This window comes from Indicator indicator, chromosome 2 (genome assembly GCF_027791375.1).
Source record: "Indicator indicator isolate 239-I01 chromosome 2, UM_Iind_1.1, whole genome shotgun sequence".
NCBI classification, from domain to species: domain Eukaryota; kingdom Metazoa; phylum Chordata; class Aves; order Piciformes; family Indicatoridae; genus Indicator; species Indicator indicator.
In genome coordinates this window covers 18,715,134-18,742,768 of record NC_072011.1, presented here as the reverse complement: position 1 = coordinate 18,742,768, position 27,635 = coordinate 18,715,134, and the positions used below count along the sequence as shown (strand labels likewise).

General features: G+C 38.9%; 1 protein-coding gene across 1 annotated transcript in view; it reads left to right on the top strand.

Moving 5' to 3' along the window:
* The first annotated feature begins 11,895 nt into the window (after positions 1-11,895).
* Positions 11,896-27,635, top strand: part of SCAF8 (SR-related CTD associated factor 8) — a 54,659-nt gene continuing 38,919 nt past the window's right edge. The window contains exon 1 of the mRNA XM_054393914.1: positions 11,896-11,946. Coding sequence (XP_054249889.1) covers positions 11,896-11,946 — 51 coding nt within the window. The remainder of the gene's footprint in view (positions 11,947-27,635) is intronic.

Below are 27,635 nucleotides of genomic sequence, written 5' to 3'. Positions count from 1 at the left end.
TATATAGGCCATATACAACTCATTACCTTCCATTAAGGCTATAAATGCCCTTAAGAAGTCTAAGTTTTAAGAGCCTGACAGTTGAAGGTGGAGCATACTGAGGGATATCAAGCTATCAAGAAAAGCGTACTTTGTTAGTGAAAAGTATTTACTCAAAAGGCTAAGTGGATTACAAATTGTCCTGGATCAAAGCTAAAACAAACAGATTATACTGTGAAATAGATATCAGTGTTTCTACAGAGGCAGCATAAACTTTTGCTCTTTATCTTAAGCAATGTGCCGGATTCCACTACCAGCATACTGTGTGCTGTTTCCAGTTTTATTTTGTGTAGCCCTGGTTTGATGGTCACAAGACAGTGATTGTAAGAGTTAATCAGAAGGATGGTTTCTGTACAGCTTGTGTTTTGGCAAGCACAGTCTTGGACTGGGAAACTATCAATATCATAAGTTTATTTTGGTTAGTTTGTTTCTTAAAGTGAGTTGTTTTCAAAACAAATTATGTATTAAATTATATTGGAGGAGTTTTTTTTTCCTCCAAATGATTGATAGATTACAATGGAAAAATGCAACTTTGTAACTGTTTCAGTGTATCAGTGGAAAGAAACCCCAACACTTACTTCTCCATTAGAGGCACTTAAAGAATACAAACTTTTCTGAACTTCACAGAATACTTTATGCATATTTTCTGGTGACAGCGTTTTCTCTGGTCTGAGATCAGAGCTTCAGGTGAGACGGAGAAGCAAATGAACTAAAGTATTATGTTGGTTTAACTGAACTCTTTTGGGGACCACTCAGATGTAGGTTCTTAACAAATTTGAAGAAAGATCTGGTAATGTTACTGCTAAGCTCTGCTATACCTGAGCCAGCAGAGGAGGAAAAGAAGGTTGCCAGGAGTAGTCAGAATGGATTCACAAAGGGGAGAACATGCTTGACCAATCTGATAGCCTTCTATGATGGTATGACTAGCTGAATAGATTTGAGGAGAACAGTGGATGTTATCTACCTCAACTTCAGCAAGGCATTCGACACTGTCTCCCATAACATCCTGATAGGTAAACTTAAGAAGTGTGGGTTACAAGAGCGGACAGTGAGGTGGATTGAGAATTGGCTGAATGACAGAGCGCAGGAGATTGTGATCAGCAGCACAGTCTGGTTGGAGGCCTGTAGCTAGTGGTGTTCCCCAGGGATTAGTACTGGATCCAGTCTTCAATGTCTGAATCAATGACCTGGATGAAGGGACAGAGTATACTCTCAGTAAGTTTGCTGGTGATATGAAACTGGGATGAGTGGCTGATGCCCTATCAGGCTGTGCTGCAATTCAGAGAGACCTGGACAGGCTAAAGAATTGGATAGAACTTCTTATGCAGTTCAACAAAAGCAAGCGTAGAGTCCTGCATCTAAGGAGAAATAATAACTCTATGCTTAGGCACAGGTTAGGGGTTGACCTGCTGGAAAGTGTCTCTGTAGAGAAGGACCTGGGAGTGCTGCTGTACAGGTTAACCAAGTGTGCTCTTGTGGCCAAGGCGGTCAATGGCATCCTGAGGTGCATTAAGAAGGGTGTGGCTAACAATCAAGAGGGTTTCTCCTCCCCCTCTACTCTGCCCTAATGAGGCCACATCTAGAGTAGTGTGTCTAGCTCTGGTCTTCGCAGGTTCAAGAGAGATCAGGAACTACTGGAGAGAGCTCAACAAAGGGCTACTATGATGATTAGGGGGACTTGGAACATCTCATGAGGACAGGCTGAGAGAGGAGCCTGGAGGAGAGTGAGAGAGGATCTTAACAATGCTTATAATAACTAAAGGGACAGTGTCAAAATGATGGGGCTTCTTTCTTTTCGGTGGTGCCCAGTGACAAGTTAAGGAGCAATGGGCACAAACTGGAACAGAGGAAGTTCCACCTAAGCATAAGGAAAAACTTTTTTTTTTTTGAGGGTGATGGAGTACTGGAACAGACTGCCCAGAGAGATTGTGAATTCTCCTCTGGAGACTTTCAAAACCCATTTGAATGTATTTCTACTCTAGGCAAACTTGTTTTAACAGGGACATTGGATTAGATGATGCTCAGGTGTCTCTTCCAACTCCTGTTGTTCTGATTCTGGGGATCTGCATCTGGAGGCTGGAGCAATTTTGATGCATGGGAGGAGCTAATTTCCCTGTGGAGGTTGCAAGAGTTTGGCAAGTGGAGTCCTGACACTTTAATAACTGCATGTGTCAGCTCAGCCCAGGTGAGTTTAGTAGCTCTGAGCATTAACCATGCTCAATCAGAGCTAAACTGCTGTTTAGATGGTATTTTGCTGAGCCTCACAGTACTTTTAGTTTGCCTTGTTTCTTGTTATTATTCATAATGAAGAGCTCTAAGTATGTTGACACACACGTATATGTGTTGTGTAGCTAATGAGAGTCAAATAAGCATCAAGCTCAGAGTGTTAAAGGTAACTATACTCAAGCAGCAAATGTCTTTCCCCCTGGATGGAATTTACAAACAATTTTTATTGGTTGCTCTTTTGGCTAGTTATTGGCAAAGAGATAACAAAGATGCGTAAGGAGTCTGTGTTTGTGGACTCTTGAATATTTTGGATAGCTGAAGGGTTTAGAGCTATTTCTAGAGCTATTTATCAGACAAAAGATTATGCACATACCGGAAGTGTCTGCTTTTCTTCCTGTCAAGCTCCATGTGTACAACACTATCATCTCCTGCTACATCAGGGATTCTGCTCTCTTATGCCTACACTTTGAAAAGGAGGATAGCAGGTTGATCTGTAGACCATGTGATTTATTCTTAAATATCTGCTATGCAATTTTCTTTATTGTTTGTGTTGTCTTTGTGAGCTTGGATAGATAATTATTATTCTTGTAGGAGGAAGAAAGGGATTTGCCAACATTCCTTTGTTTTAGTTCTGATCTTCTGGTTGTCAGGTGATCTAATTAATGGTGAAAATTAGTAAACATGTTCTCATGCCTTGCTTGAAGCATAGTGCTAGTGTTGTGTAATAACATTCAAGGAGGATGACTGTTTCCTCATGCAAAGCAAAATTGAGCATTACATTTTTTAATTTATTTTTCCTTGCTTCGTCTCAACCATATATGCTTGAATTGAGGGAAGTAATTTTTATTAGGACATCTGGATAGAAATTTACACGTTGACACAATATTAATGGCTGTATTACTTCAAAAAGAGTTACCAGTGTAAATAGCAAATCTTATTATTCTAGTATGTGTTTCCAGTAAACATATCAGAATGGGAATATAAAAGTATAAAGAAAGCATAACTCTGTAAGTTTCCTTTGCAAAAGTTGTAAGTAGCCAGTGATTTTATTTTTTTTTTTAATTATATTTTTATTTCTAGGATCTTTCTTATCACCACAGGTAAGATGGTGGCTATTTAAAATTCCTTAGACTTTTATTGCTGGCACCTTTGTGTGTGTGCACGTGTAATCATTTGTGTTCTGCTTGTTTCCAGTTAACTTTTTCAGTGTAAGGCTTTGATTCAGACTGACCTGTTCTTTTATGGAGCACAAGCATGTCTTTGAGAAGAAAACATATTTTCTGTATAGTCTGTGCCACCATGGACTTCTGGTGGTCTCTTACTGCTCTGTGAATTGCTAATGAGCTGAGCCTCATTGTCCAAGATCTAACAGAGGAAGTAAGTGAAAAGAAATAATTTACTTCACCAACTGGAATTACTATTTACCGAAAAGCTCTAAAACAGATAAGAATTCCGTATTTTTAAACAAAACAGTGCCTTTGATACGACTGTAATGAGGTTATAACTTGCCAGAAGTTCTGAAACTTTAAGATCAGGTTTAACAGCTGAACATGATGAGAAAACTGCCAACGTGATGAGAAGGCATATTTCTTCTTTGGGGACTTTCTCAAATGTTTTGACAGTCAGGCATTGAAAACAGTTTTAAGCAGAATGAAATAAACCTTGGCTCTCCCTTCATTTCTCATCCTTTAGAGATTGTGATTTTGGTATCAGGATACAGATGCATGTAGTGAGTCTGGACAAACCACTGCAGAAAACCTTGCCCTATTCTACATATACTTGTGGCAAAGACCTATGCCTAGGGGATCTGCCTACTGATTCTATTCTCTTTATTGTGATATTTAGTATTCTTACTTTTTCTATCAAAAGTCATTTTAAGTGTTGGATAACATTTCGATTTCATGTCTATGTAGAATTTTAATTTTTTTTTTATTTTTTTTAGGACAATGGATGTGGTAAGTCTAGGCCAAACTTGAATCAGAAAAAAAAGTCTTGAACCAAAATTGCTCATTTTCATATGTTATTTGCTTGAGATGGTAAAGGCAGAAATCCTGGAAATCTCTCTAAGTGTACTGTGGTCACTTCTGTTATGCTCTGTAATGAAATTGTCTTAGCAGACTGGGAGAAAAAACTCTAGTTTTACAGCCTTTCTATTGCAAGCTGGAGATTTGGTATGTATAGGAAGGATAGAGAAATTAACATAACGTGAAACAGCTGGTCAAGGTCTGCTGTTCTTGCTGTCAGTCTGTGGTTAAAAGGAACATGAACTGGGTGGTAAACATGTGTCCCATCCCTTGTGTCATGTCTGTGTGTCATGGCCTCTGCTTTTTTTTTTTTTCTTTTTTTTTTTTTTGTTAATGAAAAAGTATTCTCAGTCTGTCATTCTAATGGTCTCACTTTGGGCTTTCCGATCGTATGTTTGCTTGTTGATTTACAAATATCACCACCCCAAATAAGTAATCTTTTCCTGTTTATGAAGTCTGAAATTTATCAATGAATCCTCTTTGGATTTTCCTTTAAGTAGTGAAGTATATTTTGAAAGTTTTACTTAGTGCTGGAATTTAATTATTCAAGAAAATGTTAATATATATTTCTTTATGTACATATCTCTGCTGAAAAACTATTTCTGTGGGATTCTTTGGATATGCTTGTAGCTGGAATGGGCTATAAAATATTTATGGTATTTGCAAGCTGAGACAAGAAGAATGTTCTATTCTTTTAGTTCTATTACATTAAAATGAGGTAAGCATGATGTAATTGCTATTGCAAAACCATTGTCTGGCCTTTATTTTAAACTGTCTTGTTAGGAGCAGAACTAAAATGATGACTACAGAGCTATATGAAACAACAATCACTCTAGCGTGTGATTCCACACTGTAATCAGAAACAGGATGGTGCAAAGTTCAAACTTCAAGATTATAACCCCATACAGAATTAAGAAAGCATTAGAAAATACTTCATGGCTGGGCTGATTTTAGCAATGTTGGAAATGCCACAGTAGGTGTGACTTGCATTGACAGTGCACTTATATCAGGTTACCCAAAATTTTCACAAGCAAGTCTGAGAAATGTTACTTGAAAGTAATTTCCAAGTCTTTTTTTCTGGTTAACTGAGAGTAGCATTTCCCTTTGAAATCAACACAGGCTTACAGAATACGCATCAAAGAGCAGAATCTGGCCTATAAATTAAAGCTTCAATTTCCTTTAAATGTGTTTTTTTCAATAATCTTGAGGTAATTTCTGTGGTGGTGTGCTGAGAGAGTCTGACACCATCATGCTAGATATTCAGTGCCACAAATGCCATATGCATTTTGTGCAAATTTGTGCCTCTTGCCGCAAATGCAAGATATTCAGAGCAGGTCAAGCTTGACCAGAAGGAATTGCATAGTGAGCTAACTGGGGTTTCCAATTATCAGGCTATCATAACCAGCATGTAGTTACAAATATCATGGTTCAAAATTTCCCTTGCAATGGCTCAGATTCTTAAGTACTTGAAAAAACCTAGTTCCTTATATGAATGCATCCCTAAAATTTTCAGGAAAAAGTTCAATAGAAAAATTTCTACACTTTTAGTTACAAATTAAGAGCTTCTACAATGGTTATAGTGCAGGATGAATGACAACTTGAATATGGAAATCAAAGAGGAAGAGGAGGTAAAGTTAGTGAAGGAGGACAAAGGAGAGAAACATCCTAAAGTTCAGTAAAAAATATGAGCTGCTCTTTGAAAACACACTGAAAAAATAAGTGGAGATTGGCAGTGTACATGGAGGATGATGTAGTTGTGCTATCAAATAAGTGCAGAGAGAGTTACTGTGAAACAAACTTAGTGACATCTTACCTGAAGCTACAAGTGGCTAATAACAGATCAATTTTCCTCTGTTCCCCATGTCTACTGGCACACCAGGTCCCCCTCCTAACATTCACATGTGATTTCCTCTGCTGAGAGAAAACAACAGAGAATTGCTCACTTAGGTAGTAGTTTATTAATGGCATTTGCCACTACAATGCTTGATCTTGTGAGTGTATTTGGATTAGTTAGAAACAGGAAAAAGACTACATATTTTACCTTCTCTTATGGAAGAAAAATTACTAAATATCATATTAAATATCTATTCAGTCTTGCTTTTCTCTCAGAATTGCAAATCTGTTTGCATCTACACAGGAAATGTGTCCCATCAATGCAAACCCCACATATAATTAATTGACTTGTCGGAAAGCAAGTAGGATCTTATTTGCAAAACTGAAGTTTCTGGTATGAGTTTCAGCAGTTGTACAAAGCATTGGAACTGGAGAAGGCTTGTGTCATGCAGCAAGCTGACACTCATCCTTCTCCACAACACAATGAGAAATCTCCTAGCTTTGACTTTGTGTTCAATGCAAATCATCGAATCACTCTTGGGGGGCAAGGTGGCCTTGCCCCAGAATGAGCCAATGTTTCTGCACTAATACTGTTTTGATATTATTTAATTTGTATGCTTGTTCGATTTAGAACATTTAGTTATAATTGGAGATAAACTGCAGTATTCATTCTGTAACCTATTTCTTACTCTTGGACGATAGCTAGCTCATCAGGGATGTACTCTGCTCCTATGTTTTTTTTGTACTGCTGGAATTAAATAGGGTTGTTAAAAGAGCTTTTTATCTGAACTCTTTAAGTGGTAAAAATATTTGTTTAAATGTTTATTACAGACCTACAGCAAACAGGCTAAATATGGGAGGAGGGGAACCACTTAGCTTCAAATTCAAGCTCTGTGCTTTTGAGGTCAAGGCTTTGTGCATTTATCCCTAAGTGTAAATCCTACTCCTCTTTCTCTGGTTTCTCCTTTACTCACTCTTCCCCTTCTTTTCCAGGAATAATTTATATGTCTGGAATAAATATTCTGGAAAAGTGATTGCATGGGAGTTTTGTGGTCACTTTGAGGCCAATTCCAAAGCAGTTTTTGCAAAGCTTTTTCTTGTGCACTGTGGTACTCCATCCATTTTAATAACGAAAACTAGACTTGTTTCAATTTCACCTAAAATGAAAGCTCCTGGAGGTTTGTGACTACAAAGCCAATGATTTTTACCAGTTATTCTTGCAGTACAATGAATCCCATGAAAAGCCTTTGCAATAATTTGAACAGAGATGCTTCTTTACATTGTATTTACTCTTAATTCCACAGGAAAAGAAAGAACAGAAGAGGAACAGAGACCCTGTTCCTCCTAGGAAGCATGGTGTGCTTCTCTTAAAGCATCTGTGAAGACAGGAGCAGTTCTGGCAGAGGAGTGCCAGGGAGTTGCACTGAGCTATGCAGTTCACACAGTATCAGTGCCACCCAGCTTAAAAGGGACCTATGAGTTCTCTAGTCCAATCTCTGGCACAAAGCAGGGTCAGCTTTGAGTGGGTTACTAAGACCTTTATTCCACAGAACCTTGGAAAGGGATGGAGACTGCACAGCTTCTCTGGGGAACATGTTCCACTGCTTGGCCATCTTCACATCAGAAAGGTTTTCCTCCAACTGTGTCAGAACCTCCTCTGTTCTAATTTGAGACTGCTGCCTGTTGACCTCCTGCTGTGTATCTCTGTTAGAGAGTTTTATTTAATTGCTTCAGAATGAATAAAAATTGAGCATTATTCAGTCATTTTATGTTGCAGGTGTTGGCTGGTACTGGTTGCTTTCTCTATCCCATAACCACTTTTTTTTTTTTTTTTTTTCACTCTGACCAGACCCAGGGCATTTGCTCTAGCCTCCTGGTGCTCATGGTGGCCCTGATACTTGTTGCATTATGAGTAAGATCCTGCTGTCTGTCTCTCTCAGAGCCCCAGAACTCTTACTGACACTGTTTGACAAAATTAATGCTTACCTCTTTTGCAGTGCCCCGATAAGGACTTGCGCTGACACTGGTTCAGAACATTAAAATAACAGGTTTAATTTATTAAAGCAACAGATACAACAGGTTTGGGATTGCTGGTGATAAATGCAGTAACTGCAAGTGATCAAGATCAAGTTAATAAATCTTGGGTATCATCTGATGAAGTCAAAGATGCAAGGCTTTGCAATAGTGCTGATACATAACAGTAATACTAATGCTGGCAAAAGTTAAACTATATGTTGAATATGCAATTCTCACCAAGAAAGGTGTCCCTGTCTTGGGCAGAGGAAAAGGAACACAGCCCATCAACTGTCCTCCTCTCTGCTAAATCCACAGCTTTTCACCCAGAAACCACCTCTTGTGGTTTTTAATATCCTAACCCTAGCTATCTCTGCCTTCTAGGTGACACTTTGGATGATGTGAGTGAAGAGTTGAGTAATGTAGTCGTATGTAATGGAGTCGTACTCCATTTGGCTCATCATACCGAGGGGTGTTGACTTTAATATTAATTTTGCAGTTAGTTAGGCAAAGGTTTTTGCTTGGGCCCTATAGCCTTCAAAATCTGTTTTGAAGCTAATTGTTTTTGTTGTTTTAGCCTTGCTTCAATGGTTTGAGGCAAAGCAAGAGGTCTTATCTTCACAAGATTCCTTCCTTCAGCTATTTGGCAGGCCAATTTCATGGATCTTTTTTCCCAGTTCCAGATATAAGAAAAAATTAATCTAATTTAGAAGTTCCTGTTCACAACAGAGACAGAGGAGTATTTTAAAACTTTGTTTGAATAAAGGGAGAGTCCACGGGACTGTTCCCTGTGGGGTCTCTCAAATTGCTGGGAGACACAGCTCCCCTTTTATCCTAAATTCCCAGACACTAATTTCCCTCTCCCTTTCCCCATTGGCTAAGGTACTCAGGATTTACAGTCTTTCCCGAAACACCTACTACATGTCCCCCTTCACATGGAACCCCCCTGCTTTATACATCGTATGTTCATTTAAATTAGGTTCTTCTCTGGGTGGAGAAGTTAATATTCAGTAGTCTATTAAACCTGTGCTCTCTCCTAAAAGTTCAGAAGTTCAGGCTGTGTTCAGTGTCTGTCATCTTCTGACAGACTGCCTAATGATTTACAGCAAGGTTAAAGACAAGGTGCCAAGGCCCCCCTTTTTTGTTAACATGCACATAGAATAAACTGTCTGGTTCCTCCCTTTCTCTTCAACTCCCTCTTAGACAATTCTTCCTTTGTAAAGACACTACCTACCCCTAATCCTATCACAGAGATGAACATCCCTTGGTTGTAAGTATCTTGATCTTTCTCCCAAAGTGCACTAACTTAACCTGCACTCCTGTCACACAGCAAGCCAGGCAGTTATCGCACAATACTGCAACCGCAGTGACTAGTACTAGAGATGGGCTTCTCTAAGTAATCCTGTTGGGGGGGAAAATCCTTAATCTCTCTTGTGTTTCTGCAAGAATAGAGATGTTGAGTTTCGGGTCTGCAACAAATGCTGGGGTTATTTTAATTTATAAATTACCTTGTTTGTGGAGTAAAGCCTGCTTCAGTTTGGAAGTCCCTGACTCTGGCCTGTAGTGGGAGTATTCACTGCCCTGTGGCTCTGGTCTGAAGGGTGCTTGTGAGAGCATGAGTATGCAGTCTCTAAAGAGCACAGCCTAGAGTCTTGACTGGAAAATGATGGAATGCAATTTGAATTGAAGCCAAATTCATGCTGTCAGAGCTCTGTTGTGTCAGCAGAGTTGAAAGAACAAAACAGCTCAAGAAAAAGAGCAGCTAAAGACAAATCCAAGGTTCCATCCCCAATGCTTCAGAGCTCCTTGCTCCCTGGAGAAGGTGAGTCAAATGGCAGCCTTTGCGTTTGAGAGAATAAAAATCTATGCCCTGTGAAAGCAACTCTGCCTGTTTGATACAGCTGTTCCTGCTGGGATTTCCACCTGAGGTGTTGGTGCTTCAGGTGAGGCAGGAATGGTGATGGGAATACAGACAGCACTCCCGTGCACTGGGAAGCACCATGTCAAAGATGTAGCTTGGGAGTATGCCCTTGGTAAAGGAACAATAATGCCTTAATGCCTGGGGATGGATTTGGAGACTTTGTGTTGTCAGATTACCAAGTTATATTCATGTAGTAAGGGCAGTGGAATTTGTGATTGATTTGCACTACTTATTTTTCTTTTCTTCTTTCCTCTTGATAAATTATATCGTTTGCTAATTGGTTGTGATATTTTTAATTTTGATTTCTTTTCCCGTCTACGTCCTGACGATTCTTTTTACAGTTGTTTTTCTTCAAGCCTGATGCTGTTCCCGGTATCTCCGGTTTCCTTGCTGGGAGTTGAGGTTCTGCGGGCAAGGTGTCAGGAGACAAACGGTCGTCTTCCTCCGGCAGTCTGGCCTTTAGCTGGAACCTGCGAAAGCGCTGTCCAGAGAACTCCTGGATTTGCCCCTGGTGACGAAACACTACGGCGCTTAACACCTCGTTTCCGTAACTCCCCTCCTCACGCCTGCTCGCAGAGCCGGGGCGGGCGCGGAGGCGGGCGGGGCGGCTCTGGCCTCCATCCCGGCAGCGCCCGGCGGGCGGGCGGGCGCTGCCCGGCAGGCGGCGCTGTAGCCTCCTGCGCCGCTCTCGGCGCCTCTCAGAGCTGCGCTACGAGGAGCCTCCGTGTATCCGCCATATTGGAGCCCGCGCCGCAGCCGCTGCGCGTTGTTCCTCCATCTCCTGCCGGCGCGGCCGAGCGGTGCCGAGCGGGGGAGGGGACGTCGGCGCCGCCGGGCGGGAAGCGGGGTGAGGAGGCCGCGCACTGTCGGGAGGAGACGGAAACGAGCGGCTCGCGTCCCTCCGCTCCCGCCCCCTGCGCCACCCGCCATGGCGAGGAGGCCTGGCGGCCCCTGAGCGAGGCGCACACGCAGACCAAGACTAGCCCCCTCCTGGCCGTGGCCCGGTGCGGCCGCCATCAGCGGAGAGAAGCCGCCTGGCTCCCGCTTCTGCCGCGACATGGAGGCCGTGAAAGCCTTTAATAGCGAGGTGTGTACCCCCCCCCCCCCCTACTCCTCAGCTCCTTCATCGCGGGGTCGGGGAGCGGGCGGGGCCCCGGGCCCTGGCGCCTTCTCTGCCCCCTCCCGCTGCGTGCGCCTCGCCGCGGGGAGGGGACAGAAACCGGGGGTGCTGAGCGAGACGGCGGGGGCCGGGGGTGGCGGAGCGGTTCTGGAGGCAGCCGTGGGGCTTTCCCAGCCCCCCGCCCCCGTCGGGCGGGAGCGGGCCGTTGTCATCGTCCCTGTGAAACAGGATGGGGGGGAAAGGGTAATGGAGACACGCTCCCACTCTTTCCACCGTAAGGCTGGGGAAGACTGAACAGAGAAGAATAGATCTGGCGGCGGGCAGAGGGGGGAGGAGGCCAAGGTGGAGGAGGCCTCTTCCCTGCGCCTGGCGTGCGGTGGGGCGGGTGATGACCGGTAACTTCACGCGCTGACCAGAGGAGGTTGCGCGGAGCGGCAGGGGGGTTTCCTGAGTCGGAGGCGCGGGGTCGGTGCGCTTTCCCGCATCCTTCACCTCTGGTGCCGCTCTTCCTCCTCGCCAGTGCGCACTTCTAACACCTCGTGGAGCTGTGTTTTTAAATCTGGGGATGGCAATACAAAGGCCTGAGGGCTCGTTTCTGTGTTTGAGAATACAATATTCGCAGTGGTCAGGATGGAAGCAGATATTCCCAGTGTGCTGCGCAAGAGCTCAGATCTTCCACCGAAGAACTATGCTTAAACTGGGCTACGGCGTCCGCAAACATGCATACTGGTTCAGATATGAATACAGCACCTGCCTTTCCTTATGTACCGGTAGTGAATGTTTATTTTATTGCAAGGTAGTTCTTGTGGCAACCGCTTGGTTCTTCATTGCAAGACTTTGCATTGTTTATATTTTGAAGTTAATGTAAGAAGAGGGGAAATAAACACGTATTTTCTTTATGCAAAGTTATACGTCTTAGAAAAAGATTTTTACTTATATTAACTGTAGAAAGTGTTACCTCTAGTTGCAGTGTACATTTCCACAGACGGCTTACATATTGGAGCTCTTGCTACCCCCAGTACATGGTATAAAGTAATACAGTACTGGTTTGGGGTTTTTAAATGCTTATTTGATTTGTAATGGAACAGTGTGCCAACCATGTTGTTTCTAAAAGCTGCAATAAAATAGATTTTTAAAATGGGCAGACACTTTCTAATAAATCAGGAGTGGTTGAACAGCCATAACTCCTGTGCATGTTGCACTTGCAATTTGAATTCTTCAGTAGGAATCACATTGTGTTCACTACAAGACAAATACTGGAAAATATTTTTTCCCTCTTTATTATTTGGTTTGCTTATGTGCTATATTGTTAAGTGAGAAAAGGAAGAATCTGATCACAGAGACAGCACATAAGTAGATTAGAACCTTTTTCTTGTATTTACCTACTAGTGAGCAAAAGTCTTCACTTTCATATTGAAAACCAACTTCTGGCTGACTTTCTGAGCACTCAAGTGTTAAGTACCATAAAAATAATTAACTCTGAAGACATAAGGTAAAAACTACGGAAGAGGAGAGCTTTAGAATATGCCTGAAACCTTCAAAATGCTTGATAAACAATGAACCTGGAGTTGCTGGAAAAGAAAATGCAGAAGAGTGGGCAATGGTGTTTTAACAAACTTCTCTCCTGTGGTGTAGAGATCATCTATGAGTACACCAGGGTTTGTGTCTTCTCTTAGTTTTGGTTTAACTAATTCTCTCTCAAATTGGGGCTAATTTGAGCAGGGCTATACTGATAGGGAGGCTTTAAAGATGTCTGATCCTGGAAGTGGTACAAGACTTGCTACATTTGGGGAATCCTAGGTGTCATTGCTAGCAATTCTTAACACTTCTGTACACAGTGCAGAACTTAGTCATCTTTAATTTAACTTTTCATCATTATCTCTGGTCTAACTGACCTATGCACAGTGTGCATTTTAGAACTGTAAAGTGATTAATAAGTATTTAAAATAGCTGAAGTGTATGAGTCTGTAGATTATTGTTTGTGCTATAACTAGATGTTTTTGATTAACTTACAAATACTTCACATCTAAAACTTTTGGTTTTGTTATGTTTTAAAGTCATATTATACTTAAGAAATTATGTCTGAGTTCTGTTCTAGAGATTTTTTTACTTAAAATGAAAATTAAATTTAGCAGCAGGTGGGTTAGACTAAATTGTACAAGAACTTTTACTATACTTTTACCTTCAGTTAATCAATTTGAAACAGTTTATGTTATTTACTGGTGAAATACGATTTAGAAAGAAGATACTGAATACATTCAAACAATGCAGGTTGGGTACTTCTGGGGTTGGTTTGGGTTGGGTTTTTTGTTTCATTTTGTTTCTTTAGTTAAAGGAATGAGTTGTGTTTGTATTCTGCAGTGAAGCTGAAGGGACCTAGCTCTCCCTCTAGGTAACATAGGTTACTTCAAATGTGTATGTGAGCTGCGCGATATATTATTGCTATACTATATGATAGTCAGACTTGAAGTGATTAACATTGGCTTGTCATTAACTTGATTAGAAAGAAATATGTAAATGTCTATTGGAAATAATATCAGCTGTTCTGGAAAGCTGTTCAATATCTAGCAATGATATGTAGAATTGTCAGTGCTGTACCTAATCATATATTTAGCCCTAACATTTAAAGTCTTGGGAAAGACAAATTTAAAAGTGAGAAATAATCACACTCTAAAATAAAACATGCTCTTTGTTTTCATGTAATGATTGATGTTTTGATATTTGATTAAAACTGCTTGGCAACTGAAAAATAGAATATTAGACAACTGACTTAGTATAGTGTTGAGGGAATTGGCAGTTGCTGTAGTTGACATCATGAAGGCTAACCGTTGCAGAATGATTTTCCTCCAAATCCAAGGTTCTTTTTGTGAAAAGCACATCAAAGTCAAGAACAGGCATTGGAAGAAGAAAATAACTGCAATGTTTCAAATTCTTTAAATGGTCTAAAAGGAATTGAAACAGACTAAAGGCAGTCACAGTTCCACCACTGGGATAGTAATGTTTTACTTGCAGACTTACCTAATTAAAAGCTCAGTATTTGTTACATAGTCACTTCAGTGTTAAAAGTCTTGTTACCAGCTTCAAGTGTTGCCATTCTCAGGTTGGTTCCAGGTATTGGGTTTGGGTACTACACTCCTCAGAGTTTTCTTGCAATACTTGTCCTTTTTGTAGCAGCAAGCTTTGTATTTTCAAATTCTTTTTCACTTTATCACAGCATACATCGGATTGGAAGAGATCTCAAAGATTATCCAGTCCAACCCTCAACCCAGCACTGAAGGGTCAATACTAAGCAATGTCTCCAAGTGCCAGGTCTCTACATCACTTAAAAAGCTCCAGGGATAGTCACTCCACCATTTCCCTGGGCAGACCATTCCAGTGTTTGATAACCCTTTCTGTGAAGAAGTATTTCCTAACATCCATCCTAAACCTCCCCTGTTAGAAACCATTTTTTCAGTCTTGTCACTTGACATCAAGGAAAAGAGGCTGGCCCCTCCTCACTGCAGCCTCCCTTCAGGTAGTTGCAGAGAACGATAAGATCTTCCCTCGGCCTCCTCCAGACTGAACCACCCCAGCTCCCTTAGATGCTCCTCACAGGTCACGTGTTCCAGGCCCTTCACAAGCTTCATTGCCTGTCTCTGGACATGCTTCAGCACATTGATGTCCTTCTTGTAGTGAGGGGCCCAGAGCCAAACACAATACTTGAGGTGTGGCTTCACCAGGGCTGACTACATGGGGGATGATCACCTCCCTGTTCCTGCTGACCACTGTATTTCTAACACAAGCCAGGATGCTATTGGCTTTCTTCACCACCTAGGCACACTGCTGACTCATACTCAGTTGACTGTCAACCAGTCCTCCCAGGTGCCTCTCCAGTCACAGCTTTCCAACCACACAACCCCAAGTTTATAGCTTACCATGGGGTTGTTGTGGCCCAGGTGGAGGACTTGGCACTTTGCCTTGTTGAACTTCATAGAATTGATCCAAGCTGTCCAGATCCTGTTGTAAAGCTTCTAGCAAATCGACATAGCCACCCAGCTTGGTGTCATCTGCAAACTTACTGAGGGTGCATTCAATCCCCTCATCCAGATCATTGATAAAGATATTAAAGAGGACAGATTGATGTGAAGAGTTTGTACAGACAAGTGTAAAAGTATGCATGCTTCAATTCTGAAACATATACTTTTAGTATTTTTTATATGAATCTGTAAAATAAATGTAAATAGTTTTACAGACACATAAAGAGGTGCAGGACTGGAAAATTTATTTGAAAGTAAATGGAGATCACAAATGAAAGTACAACACAAGCTGTGTTTGCAGTAATACTTTATTTAGCCATGTTAACTGCATCTTTAACTTGAATAAATCTTGAAAGGAAATTTCTTTAGAGGCAAATTCAGCTTAGATGCTTATTTCTTTAAAAAATACAGTAGTCATTCACTGATGTAGTTCAACTAAACATAGCATTTCTATTTCAAATTTCTCAGTATCTTCAGTCACATACAGACACACATCTTTGTGTATGAACTTTGTTAAGTCTTGCTGGCCATGATACTGCCCTTACTGGACTTTTTGTTGTTGGGGTTTTTTGTTTGTTTGTTTTGATTTGATTTGGTTTTGCATTCTCTTTATTTAAAAACAAGCAAGAATGTTCCATGCATAAGCTATACATCCTTTGATCAAATTATTGAAAATACTTGTACGTTTTGCTGGGACTGACCTCTGCAGTTTTTAACTACAGCAAACTTAGAAGGTTAGTAATGGTAAAACCAACTTAGGATAGTTTTATAGCTTAAACAAATCTCAAAACATACCTAGCTGTAGAATGCACATTGTTGAATCCAGTGGACAATAGTTGTCAATGTCCAGTGCTACAAAGGTAAAAAAATACAGTCTCATACTTGTCAGGCAACACAATATATTATGATATTGGAGAGGCAACCATACTTAAACCAAAAGCAACTAACCAACCAAACAAAAAAATCCCAACAAATAAAGTATAAGGCAGAGCTTCTCCTTTGAAGCTCATATGTCTTCTTATTCCTTTCAGAAATGCTGTACGGGTTGGTTTGAGCATATTTTGTAGGAAAAGTTTAATTCCTCTCCCCAGTACAATTTGGTGGTGATCTTTTCATGTATCAGGGAATTGAACGGAAAACTCTAAGGGTCATCAGGCAGATGTGGAATATGATCTGTCTTGGTGCTTTAAGGTGAGAATGCACATGAAGTGTCTAAGATACAGGTAGTTTGCTTAAAGAGTAATGTGGGTTTCTATGCCTTTACTTTTGCTAATCTAAATGTCTTCTATGGTGTGAGAGTCATAATTAAAACGTCCACAGCATTGCTAGGCTGGGGTTCATCTGTTACTGACAGTAAAAATTATGATCCTCATATTTTAAAACACAGTCACTGAGCTTTTGGTGTGCAGAGTGGTGAGAGCCATGTAAAATGATAAGCAATACATAAAGTGATTATTGCTACTTTTGGGTTAACTGTTTTTTTCTGAAATTTGTCAGTGGTAAGGATGTAACAGTGCTAACCACTTACTTTCAATACTGTTCTCTGTATACTCTGTTTGCACTTCATGTCTGTTGATCACTTTTATCATGATGGGTTTTTTAGAAGGTATGTTTTAAGTGGTAGTGGGGAGCAGTTCAGTAGACTACAATTTCAGAAATGTGACCCTTGGAAGTAACCCACATTTTAATTACTGAGCATTGGAGTGCAGGTACACACAAATGCCATATCCTAAGTCACTGAAGAAGCTTTTTCAGAAAAGGTGGCCTTCCAGTGCTAAAAAAACCAACAATAACAACAACAAAAAACCCAAACAAAAACAAAGTGGTGTGCTTAGTTAAGATGCTAATTAGAGATGGATGCTGAATAGCTGGGGAAAGTGGGGAAAAAACGATCATGGATCCTCTTTAAAAAAACGATCCTCTTTGAAATGAGGAGCCAGGGCTTTGATTAGTGTAAGTAGTGATCGAACCAGTTAAGTATAGGGAATGGTGAAGACCATGTAAGCTACTCCCTGGCAAGATACATATTATTTTTTTTAGATTCTGCTGCATGTTTCACCTGTGCTGAAGCACTTGACTGCAGAGCAATTTTTCCTAGTTGCTGAGAAAATAAGAAAACTTGTGTCTGTTTCCTCTTCTTTTACCACTCATAAAATAGTTCAATCTTCTTTCATATCACATATTTTGGAGGATTCTGCAACTGTGATATATTCAAAGCTTTTTTCTTTGTTGTTTGATACTGTACTTACAGTCTTATATTTAGGATTGATTTTTAGTAGCAAATTGAGATGCAAGCATTTTGTTTACTTCTTATCTTTCAGAATAAAAAGTTGTCTCAGTGGTATTTGTATGTGCCTGTGGACACACATGAATCTGAAAAGTTTTCATTGTTTTTCATTCTTAAGCTATGGGATAGATAGGAAAAAGTTCTTCAGTTTTATTTTGCTGTATAATCCCATAGTGCTCCTCGGAGAATAAACACAGAATCTTTATAAACTGCATGAGTTCCCTTAAGATACAGCAAAATATATAAGAATGTGTTAATTTCCCTTTGACTGCCCCGAGCATTGAGTGGTATCAGTGACATGTAAATACTTTATTGCATCTCTGCAAGAGCTGAACTTTGCTGACTGAACTGTTCGTGTTTTGTTAGAAAGGCATAGGAAAATAAAGCCCTTTTCAAGATACAGGAAATATTAAATTAATGTTTATCTAATTAAATGTCTCCATGTGTGTTGAATAAATATTTATAGTTTTAATACTATGTTTTCAAAGACTAATCTGACCTTAGACTTTCACCATCCACAGAATCTTATTTTCTGGCCCTGTAAAGACATGATCATGCAAGGCTCCATTAAAAGCACAAAATGTTAGGGTTTTCTCTGTGTGTGCATATCTTAGTCAAGGACCTAATTTTTTCATTAAGTAGTATAGGACAGATGATTATTTTTCTGTCTTCAATATGTACGCTTTAAATTGCTTCTTAAACTGTGGTCTAGATAGATCCCTCCTACAAGCCTTACAATCTACATTAGAAGGGTAATGTAGATCTCTGGGTTCTGGTAACACTCTTGAGTTGTAACAAAATAGTTAAAAGTGTGACTATTGATCCTGCTTGCTACTCATTTAGAGAGCAGTGAGCCATTTTGTAGTTTGAAACAGTTGCACTTCTGAACTCTCATGACTTCAGATCCTTTCATTTTCACCTACTCACTGAGGGCTACAGTCTTTGGCAAACTACTTGAAATTATCTTAACAGGTCTTGAGTTTGCCATCAGCAGTCTGTATTCCCATAGCAGTTATAAAAGCAGACTCTATTAATCCAAATGGCCTTCTTACAGGAAAAGAAAGGCACTCAGAAGGAAAGTATTTGATAAAGCAGGTCTTAAAATACGTTCTAGACACTTAATTACTTTAATGAGGATTTTTTTTTCACTTAGGAAGAGGCCCACCCTTTTCTTCAGTAAACTTGATCCATCATTTTACCTCTGGACAGCTACCAAAGCATTTATCCCGAGCAGCTGATTCAGTTTTGATTACAGCCTGTGTTTCTGGCCTCAGCGACTGCTGGCGTAACTCTGTTGTGAGGCTTAGGACAATGGTTCATAATTGTATGTTCACACGTGCATTGAGAGTTCAGTGAGGTGTTTCAGAGATTTTCACAGATTGCATATGCATTGCTGTCCTTTCATTTTGTTGTTTCTTTGGAGCTACTTCTCTGCAGTGTTTCTCTAGGAGTATTGGCAGCAGTGGCTGTCAAGCTAGGTAATATTTACAACCTTATTCAGCTTCTGTGCTGTAGAATACGTGTTTTTTAAGAGATGAAGAGGCTCTTCAGCTGCTGCTAGTTCTTATCTTCACCTGTTCTTGCCAGTTGTATTGACAAAAAGGAGACATTTTTTAAACTAGAATTTTTAAAAGAATTGTTAAAATTTGGAGCAAATATGAGGAAATGACTGCATTGCCACCATCGCCCTCTGTCACATTTGTCCCCACCATAATATATATTTCTGGTAATAGCCTGCCCTTATGCTTTTGGCAAGTAAGCTAGCTGCCATTTATACAGAAATAGCAACTATGGATGCAAAATAATTGATCATTTTGTTTCCACTCGTTTTTTCCAAGACTGCCTACAGAGCTTGCATGGTTTTGGTGGGTACAATTCTTGATTGAATGAGATTTGTTGTTGTTGTCCCAAATAAATAGTGGCTATATTTTAATCCTAGTTTTGTGATTATACAAGCAGGTAGCTGATGAGCATTTTTCTGATGCTTTGACATTCAGAAATGTAATATAATGAAATACATATGTGGACAGTAAGGCTTTGTTGTGTTTTCTATTGATGGGTTTTGAGGGTTGCCAGAGAGTGCTCTGATTCCCATTTACGACGAAGGCACGAAAGGTGTGTCAAAGCAGTGGGCTGAGATCCAGGAAGGTACCTGTTTATTCTGAAGTTTTGTCTATAACATTAGCTTTAAATTACTGGAGTAAATACTCTTTTACAAACACCGATGAGAGTTGCACAAGTTATTTTATGCAAGGCAATGAACAGCTGTCTTACATGTTTGAATTGGAATTTAAAGTTGAAATAGACATGCATTTGATGGGGTAAGATATTTCGGAAGATCATTCTTCTTGTGTTATTTGGCCTGGGATTCAGTGCTTCCAAATACTCATTCATTTGGAGTTCAATGGTAAGGATTTCCTTGGGTTTATTTGTTTGTTTTTCTGTTTTTATTTTTCTGTTAATTTTGCAAACTGAAGTAGAATTAATTATGTGCATCCTTTGATTTCCATCCCTATTATTCTATGGCACATTTTTTCTTTAATGAATTACAAAGTACTGTAAATTTTTGCTCACTATGAAATTTTCGATTTAAAAATATTTGCCTCATGGCTTGACTTTATGGAGCGCTCTTGACAAATAATTTATATAGTATGAATAGTATGATAGATAAAAATACAATTGTAATGTTTTGAAATTGATGTGATTGCAATTTTAAAAAGAGAAATAATGATACTTATAAATGTATTTGGATTTTCCAGAGGTTAAATGTGTTAACTAGATTGCTAGAAGTCCACGGAAAGATTTGATCCTACTGAAGTCTTTCAGGATACCAAATCTCCTGTACATATTAACAAATCAGAGCTGGTTCATGTGAAAGGAATAGGATATTCTCTGAATCTCCTCAAAATTACAACTTCAGATAACATTTTGATCTTGGTTATGAGATACGCAGTAGTAGTCACTGCTTTTTAATTTTCAGAAAAGTGAAATGGAATACTTAACAGGAAAGGAGGAACGTTTATATAATGATTATATTGGTCCGGAGAAATCCAACCCCCTATAAACCATGACTTAAAAAAAAAAATATAAATCCTGAAGCTTTATTGTGAATGCAATGGATTTAAAACCACATCTAAGGAGAAATTATTTTGAAATCAGTATGATGGGACAGCTTTTGTTATGAGTCCTAAAACTGATTGGCAGAGAAAATGTGTGAGTCATTGATTTTCATGGTGTTTAGGATTTGTCCCTGTATTTCATACCTCACAGTTGCAGAGGTGTGACTGTATTTAGACTTCTCTGAGGTGTTCAATTTCATACTGCACCATGCTTTACCAAACCAGTGCACTGCAAAAAGAAAACAGATACTTTTCCAGTTCACAAGCTTGCCTCTGGAAATCAGTAGAAATCAACATAGTACCTGAAGCTGATCAATTTCCATGTTGGTGATCTAGAATTAGCTGTAAAATAATGACAAAATATTAATGATGAAAATAAGCCATATGGCAGGAACAATAAGAAAATTGCAGAAATTGAAATGCCCCTATTATATTCCTTTTTTCCTTAAGTTAAAAACTTTCAAAGATTGTCTAGACTTTCTGATCAATCTTTCCTTTCTCTTGTTGGGATCTTGAGCATTGGTAAAGTACCTAGCTGTTGTATTTGGTCTGGATTCTTCTAAGCTTTTTTTTCCCTTTGCAGTGAACATCCTAAGTTACTATGAAGAGAAAGTGGGCAATTGTATTTTATGGCATGTGAAGGGCTAGGAGCAAATTAAGTATGTTGCAGAGACTATTCTCAACTAAACATCTGTTTCCTAGTTGCCTGCAATTCAGAAGACTACAGAGTTGAATCCAAGTGATTTCCTTAAATTCTAGTTTTACAATCATAAGCAATTTGTACAACGGCTGTACCAACAGAACTTAGAAGCTTTGTTTTGGAAGTGGTCTTGAGGAGGAAATTGTAAATAGGCTGTAATATGCCTATTTACAATTGGCCTAAATATGTTAAAACTAAAATGGATTTTTGTTTTTCCATCTCAAATTGTTCAGGTTTGGTATATGTGGAAGTCCAAATTAGTACTGCTTTGTTAAAATGAAAGGGTTAGGAGGACTGAGCAAAAGCAGTGATGGGAAGACCTGACTTCTCCATGAGATGAAATGTGATGGGCTAGAGAGACTGCTGTATTACGTTTGCATCTTATTTCACTTCATTGCTTAAAACACTCGTGATGAATACTCAGGTGTCCTCCTTAAATATAAACATATGTGAAGTGGCATTTAATACAGCTGATGTGTGGGGGACATTTAATACACTGATGTGTGAGTGTTCTTGATGGCTTTTAAATTCTTTATAAATAATTTAAATGCAACAGTAATAGGAAGACACACACCGGGATCTCAAACATATTTGCTATTACTTTTTGTTTATTAATTTAAATCACATCATAGACTTCAAGTGTTTGAAAACAGTTGTATTTAAATAGTTGCTGTTGAGTTCCTTCCCTCTCTTGTTCTGTGGGTTGTGGTTTTGTTTTGTGTTTTTTGTGTTGGATTTTGGCAACTTGTTTTGGTTGATTACTGGAAGAAAAGAACTATTTTGTGTTTTGCTTCCAAACTAAAATACTTTACACAGAATGGAGTGTCTGCCAGTTCTGGTCATCTTACATGCAAGTCTTTGGTATGTATTTTAACAGTTCTGTGCAGCACAGAAAGCAACAAGGTGTTGATTGAGTTAAAATAGCAGTTCTCACTAGTATATCCTAGTCAGGATCAAGGAAAAATCCTGTTCACTGGGGGATGCACTCACGTGATTAAAGTAACTCTTCCTCAAGATTAATTTTCAGGAGCTTGTGTAAAATGCAACATAATTAAAGTTTGTTGCTTCTATCCTTTTTTTTTTTAAAGCAGTAACTGACACAATACTCTTGTTCTTTACAATGTGGGGATATAAATATATGGTAAGAATTCAGTGACTATTTCTGTATATACAATTGGATTTGATTTATTTTAATGCTATTGAAATGTGAAAGAAATTAACTTAATTTGTTAAGATATATTGTATTAGGTTTGACTTCTAGTTTTTTTCTTTTGCACATTGGAATTTTAGGCATTTACTTTTATGTACAACGTTTGGTTAATGTTTTGACCTGATAAAAGCCAGAGAAATAAAATTATTTCAGGAGAGATGGCGTAATTGGTATCCCTGAGACCACTTTGGCCCTAATTTCAGAGATTGTTTTGAGTCTAGAGTATCAATATCAAAATATTTATTCCCTTACTTAATGTAACAATGTAACAGCCAGCTATATGAATATCTATTTGTGTGGATCACATGAAGCCAGAGGTGTTCTTCGCTTTCAAACCTTTTAATGGCAAAATTAGACTTAAATGAAAAATTGCTTCCTAGCCGCTCTTTCCTTGCCTTTGTAAGGTGTGGCCAGAGGTATGGAAAGGGATATCTTACTAATGAAACTGTATTTTAATAAAGTACTTTGTTCTGATTTTTCTTGAAAGTTTTGGCATGGAAGCAACTGCCTGGCTCTCTTGTCTGTTGAAGAATGTTGAAAGATCTTGGATTTAAGTGCTGGGCTTTGTAGAATTGATGCCATTGCCTTCCATGTAATTTAACTCTGTAAGCCACTGACCATCAACAGTGGTTGTAGTTTGTATGTGCTGCCTGCTCTTCACTCGAGGAACTTTAGACCGTTGCTTAACATTATGTAGCATCTACTGCCTTGTAAAGTGCTGCTGTTCACAATAGAATTAACTTTTTGCTCCTGAAGAACACTTTTCTTAACAGCATTAAATAGAAAATACAGAGCAGAAATTCAGTGCTTTTATCTATAGCAGCAACTTGACCTTTTGACTGTCCCCTATTTCCAAAATATAATTTATATTATATATAAATTTATATAATTTATATTTATATAATTCATTTAATCTTTAAGCAAGCCAGTGCTTTTTTTGTTGGGGTTTGTTGGTTCATTGCTTGCCTTTTTTTTGTTTGGTTTGGTTTGGTTTGGTTTGTTTTTTTCTCCACAAAGTTTGGAAATAGGACTTTGTTTATTAAAAATTATGTTGGGGAAAAGGAGTTTAAATAGTGCTGTTAAGTCTAACTTGTATGTACACTGGAATATTGCCTATTACCTAGCTTTTTAATGCTCAACACCATTGCTTTTTACTGTGCAAATTATGACATTGTCTTAACAGATACAGGGAAACACAAAATTACTATAATTGGCTTTATTTGACAGCCTGGTCTATTCTGGGAAATTAACACTTGAATGTGCATTTCTGTAGTAAATCTATGTAATTTGTTGCATTTGGAAGCTGTTAATTCTGAAGGAGATGCCTGAGGAAATACCAGTTTTTTCATTGTTCAACAAATGCATACAAAATCCCTATGAAGACAATTTCCCATCTATTTACAGATAATTGATTGACTGCAATGGAGAGAGTGGTAGGGAAGAAATGTTCGGTTTAGGATATGGTACTAAAAACTGAGATTAAAGTTTTGTGGGTATGCATCAGTAATAATGTATTTTCTTCCATGCCTGTGCTCAAAGAAAAGGAAGGGAAGTGAGAAGTAAGGAAAAAAAAAGAGGGAGGAGGGAGGAGATGGCAAAAAAAAATTATTGCCTGAAGGTAGAAAGAATAGAAAAAATTAAAAAGAGGGAACAAGAGAGAGACAGAGGCAGGCAGTCCTGATAGCAATGATCACTTCTTGGTGTAGGGTCCAAGAAGAAGTGGTTGCTCCTTGGTGATGCTCAACCCAGAGGCATGGTTAGGCAGGGAGCTTGAAACAGTTGCCAGATCTCTGTTAATTAACAACATGATAGAAGCATGCATGCCTCTATCAAAGGTTCATTGATTGCCCCTCACCTGATTACCAGATGTCCCCCACTTAATTGTCAATGCTTTTCTGGGAACTTGAAATGTCCACACGGACTAGAGCTCAGTGAAGTTGGCAAGAACATTCAAGACTTGATAAGGCTTTGGGTGTGGAGGGTGATAAGGGAATATATATATGCAATTTCAGGAAATTCTAGAGGAATTGGTAAAGGAATCTGGTATATTACAGCAAGTGACAGAACGAGAGGAAACAGCTTCAAGTTACACCAAGGGACGTTTAGATTGATTATTGGGAAAAAAATAATCATTGAAGGAGTAGTTAAGCAGTGGAAGAAGCTGCCCGGAGAAGAGAAGTCACAGTCCCTGGAAATGTTCTGAAAATGTGTGGACGTGGCACACTGTCATCTTGGCAGTGTTAGCTTAACGACTGGACTCTGTGATCCTGGAGGTCTTTTTCAACCTTCATGATACCACGATTTGATGTTTTTATACAGGGTCTTCCCCTCTCATGAATCAAGTTTCCACAAGCACACCTTAGTCTGTTTGTCTCAGATCCTTCCCTGAGAATTTCCCAATTCACATTCCTATTAAGCAATAGACTTGGTTAAGAACATAAGCTACACACTGATGTTTTTCACCTGCTTATGTCAATAAGTCATGCTATAAATGTTTCAATGTGACACAAGGCCAATGAGTTAGGGGACTGAAGTACGATTGGATAAAGAAGTATTCCAACTCTTGATTTCAATTGGTTAACTGTTATGTACCCTACTAAAGAGACATGGGGAGGAATTATTGGTAGTTTTGTGATGCAGGTTTGACCCTTTATGTCTCCCTGTTACATTTTTTGAGAGTTTTGTGAGGATAAGATCTTGTAACACAACACAATTTACTTTTACAACTCGGTAATGGAATGAGTGTAGAGAGAGTCTTAGTAGAGAAAAAAGTACCTATGACTTTGATCATCTTGAAGACTCTAAGTGCCATGTGTCTAATAAGCTGTTACGTGCTTACGTGGCAGTTTGGCTGGTATCTGATTCTTACTTTGGAAGATCATTACCCTGGGAATTGCTTTCATTGAGACAGATAAGGATTTGGTAATAAGTGTATCTTTGTGGACTCCTTTTGCCCCTGAAGTGCCAATCCGATTTAAGACTTCCTTTTAAGAATTTCCTGTGATTTATAGTTGGAATTTAATCAAACTTGCATACTTCTCTCAAAGCTCTATTGATTGATCCCCACCTAATTATCAAAATGGTGATGTGCGTAGGGCACAGCTTGATGGAATCACCTTACAGCGAAGCAGTAAAACAACTTCACCCCCCCTCCTTCCAGTTTCACTGCAAATTGATCTGATGTTTTCTTTACCTATAAATGAGTTGGGAAGATTATTAATTTGTATTTTGTAGTTTCTGGTAGTGTTTGCAGTGTGTTGGGATCTGAGCATTTTCAGTCATCTAGAATATTTGAAATAGGCAGTTCTTGTTCACAGCTTGAGACAGGCTGTCTTGTCCACAGCTTTATAGAACAAACTAATAGACCATTAACTTTTCATTGATGCTACAAGCAAATGTTTACTACTATTAAGTGTACTGAGTTGAAAAATCACTGGCACTTTTTACAGTAACCTGAAATTACACTCTTTATTTTTGCTATGCTTTTTTTTTTTTGCAGAGGAATATAGAGTTATTCCCAAAAGGTCATATGGGAAGCCTGTATTTAATGTTCTAACTTGATTATTTAACACTTGGGTTTTTATACCCCAAAACTGAGCCAACAGTTTGGAAATCATTTGTCTTACCAGTGAATTGTCGCTGATTGTTAGACTTCCTACGTGCATGAAATTCTGTAGAACTTTAGTCTTTGTTCCTTTTTAACATTTGTGTTCTTTGGAGGTCATTAATTTTGTTTTCTTTAGCATCAGACATGCCATTTCTTTCTGTCACTTGGTTGAGTCATTTAATTGTGTTAAATGCCATGTACCTTTAAAGATGGTGTGCCTCACTTTTAGTTTTGAGTGATGGTCAAAATGGGCAGTACAAAACAAAGATTTGTATAATGTTGTACACTTTTTGATATTTTTTTATTAGGATTCAACCTTTCAAATTTATTTTTCAATTGGTCTTAATGGAGCAGTGTTCTCCCAGATGTTGTGCTTCTGTTTTGGTGACTTAGCTCAGGAAAGCCTTTTTGTCTAGAATGATCCTTGAGTGAATACACAGCTCTTCACATCAATGTTCTTTTCCAGGCAAATATCAGTAGACCTTTTATCCCTCTTAGATATTAGGGTAGCTGGGAGATGAGTATTGGTTTTGTTTAGATTAGCGTATTCTTCTTAATTTCTGTTGCAAAATCAATTACTGAACGAGAGGGAAAAATTAATTGATCCAACAAGTTCAGTGGGCTTTGAACTGCATTTTGGTATGTATGTATAATCAACTGTAATAGATGTGCAATGTTTGGAGAGAAATTTTTATTCTCTTAGAGCACATATTAAAAAGAGACTCCACACTGTGGTGCTTTCTACAGCAGTGTGTCAGATTTCAACAGCAAGTTTCTGTGCTTTTCCACAGAAGAAATGATGCAAATACTTCCACTATGTATGTCATCCCTTTGTGAGACATCTTTGGGAAGTGTCATTTGGTAGTCCAGGTGGAATATATCAGTGATTTTTTCAATGTGGTCATTAAGACTTTTGAGGAGGGACAGTAGACTGAGATGTGGCTTTTCCTTACAGTAGCTGCATGGAATTTTCTGTGTGCCTGGTAATTACTCTCTTTCGAGTAAAATATACAGTCGCTGGTGCAAACATTGAACCTAACATCTGTTTTTTTCCTGATTCTCCCTTTGAACTCGTGTCAGAAATTCATGTTGCCTTTTCCCATCTTTTGGAACTACATGATTGAAACTGTTTGAGTGCGAATTCATGAATCACACCTAGTAGATCTTTCATTTTTGAGGTCCATTCTAGCACTTCATTATATTTCACACTGTGAGCTTGTTCCTTACGTTTTTATAAACACATTTGAAGAGGATTCTGGTATAGAATGTCTCTACAATTTTTCTTCAGTTATTTTTTCCTGGTTATTTTGCTTTAATTAGATTGGAAGGTTGACTGATTCCTTTAAATGTCTCATGTCTTTAAAATCATCTCTGCTAGATGAAAAAACCCTAAATTTTTGTTACTAAGGAAGCAAAAAAGCCTAACTTCTTTAGCCAGTCTAGCAGTAGAGCAGATGGGTGAACTATTTGATGGATAAGGATTTGGCTGGATGGCAGCATCCAAAGAGTTGCAGTCAATG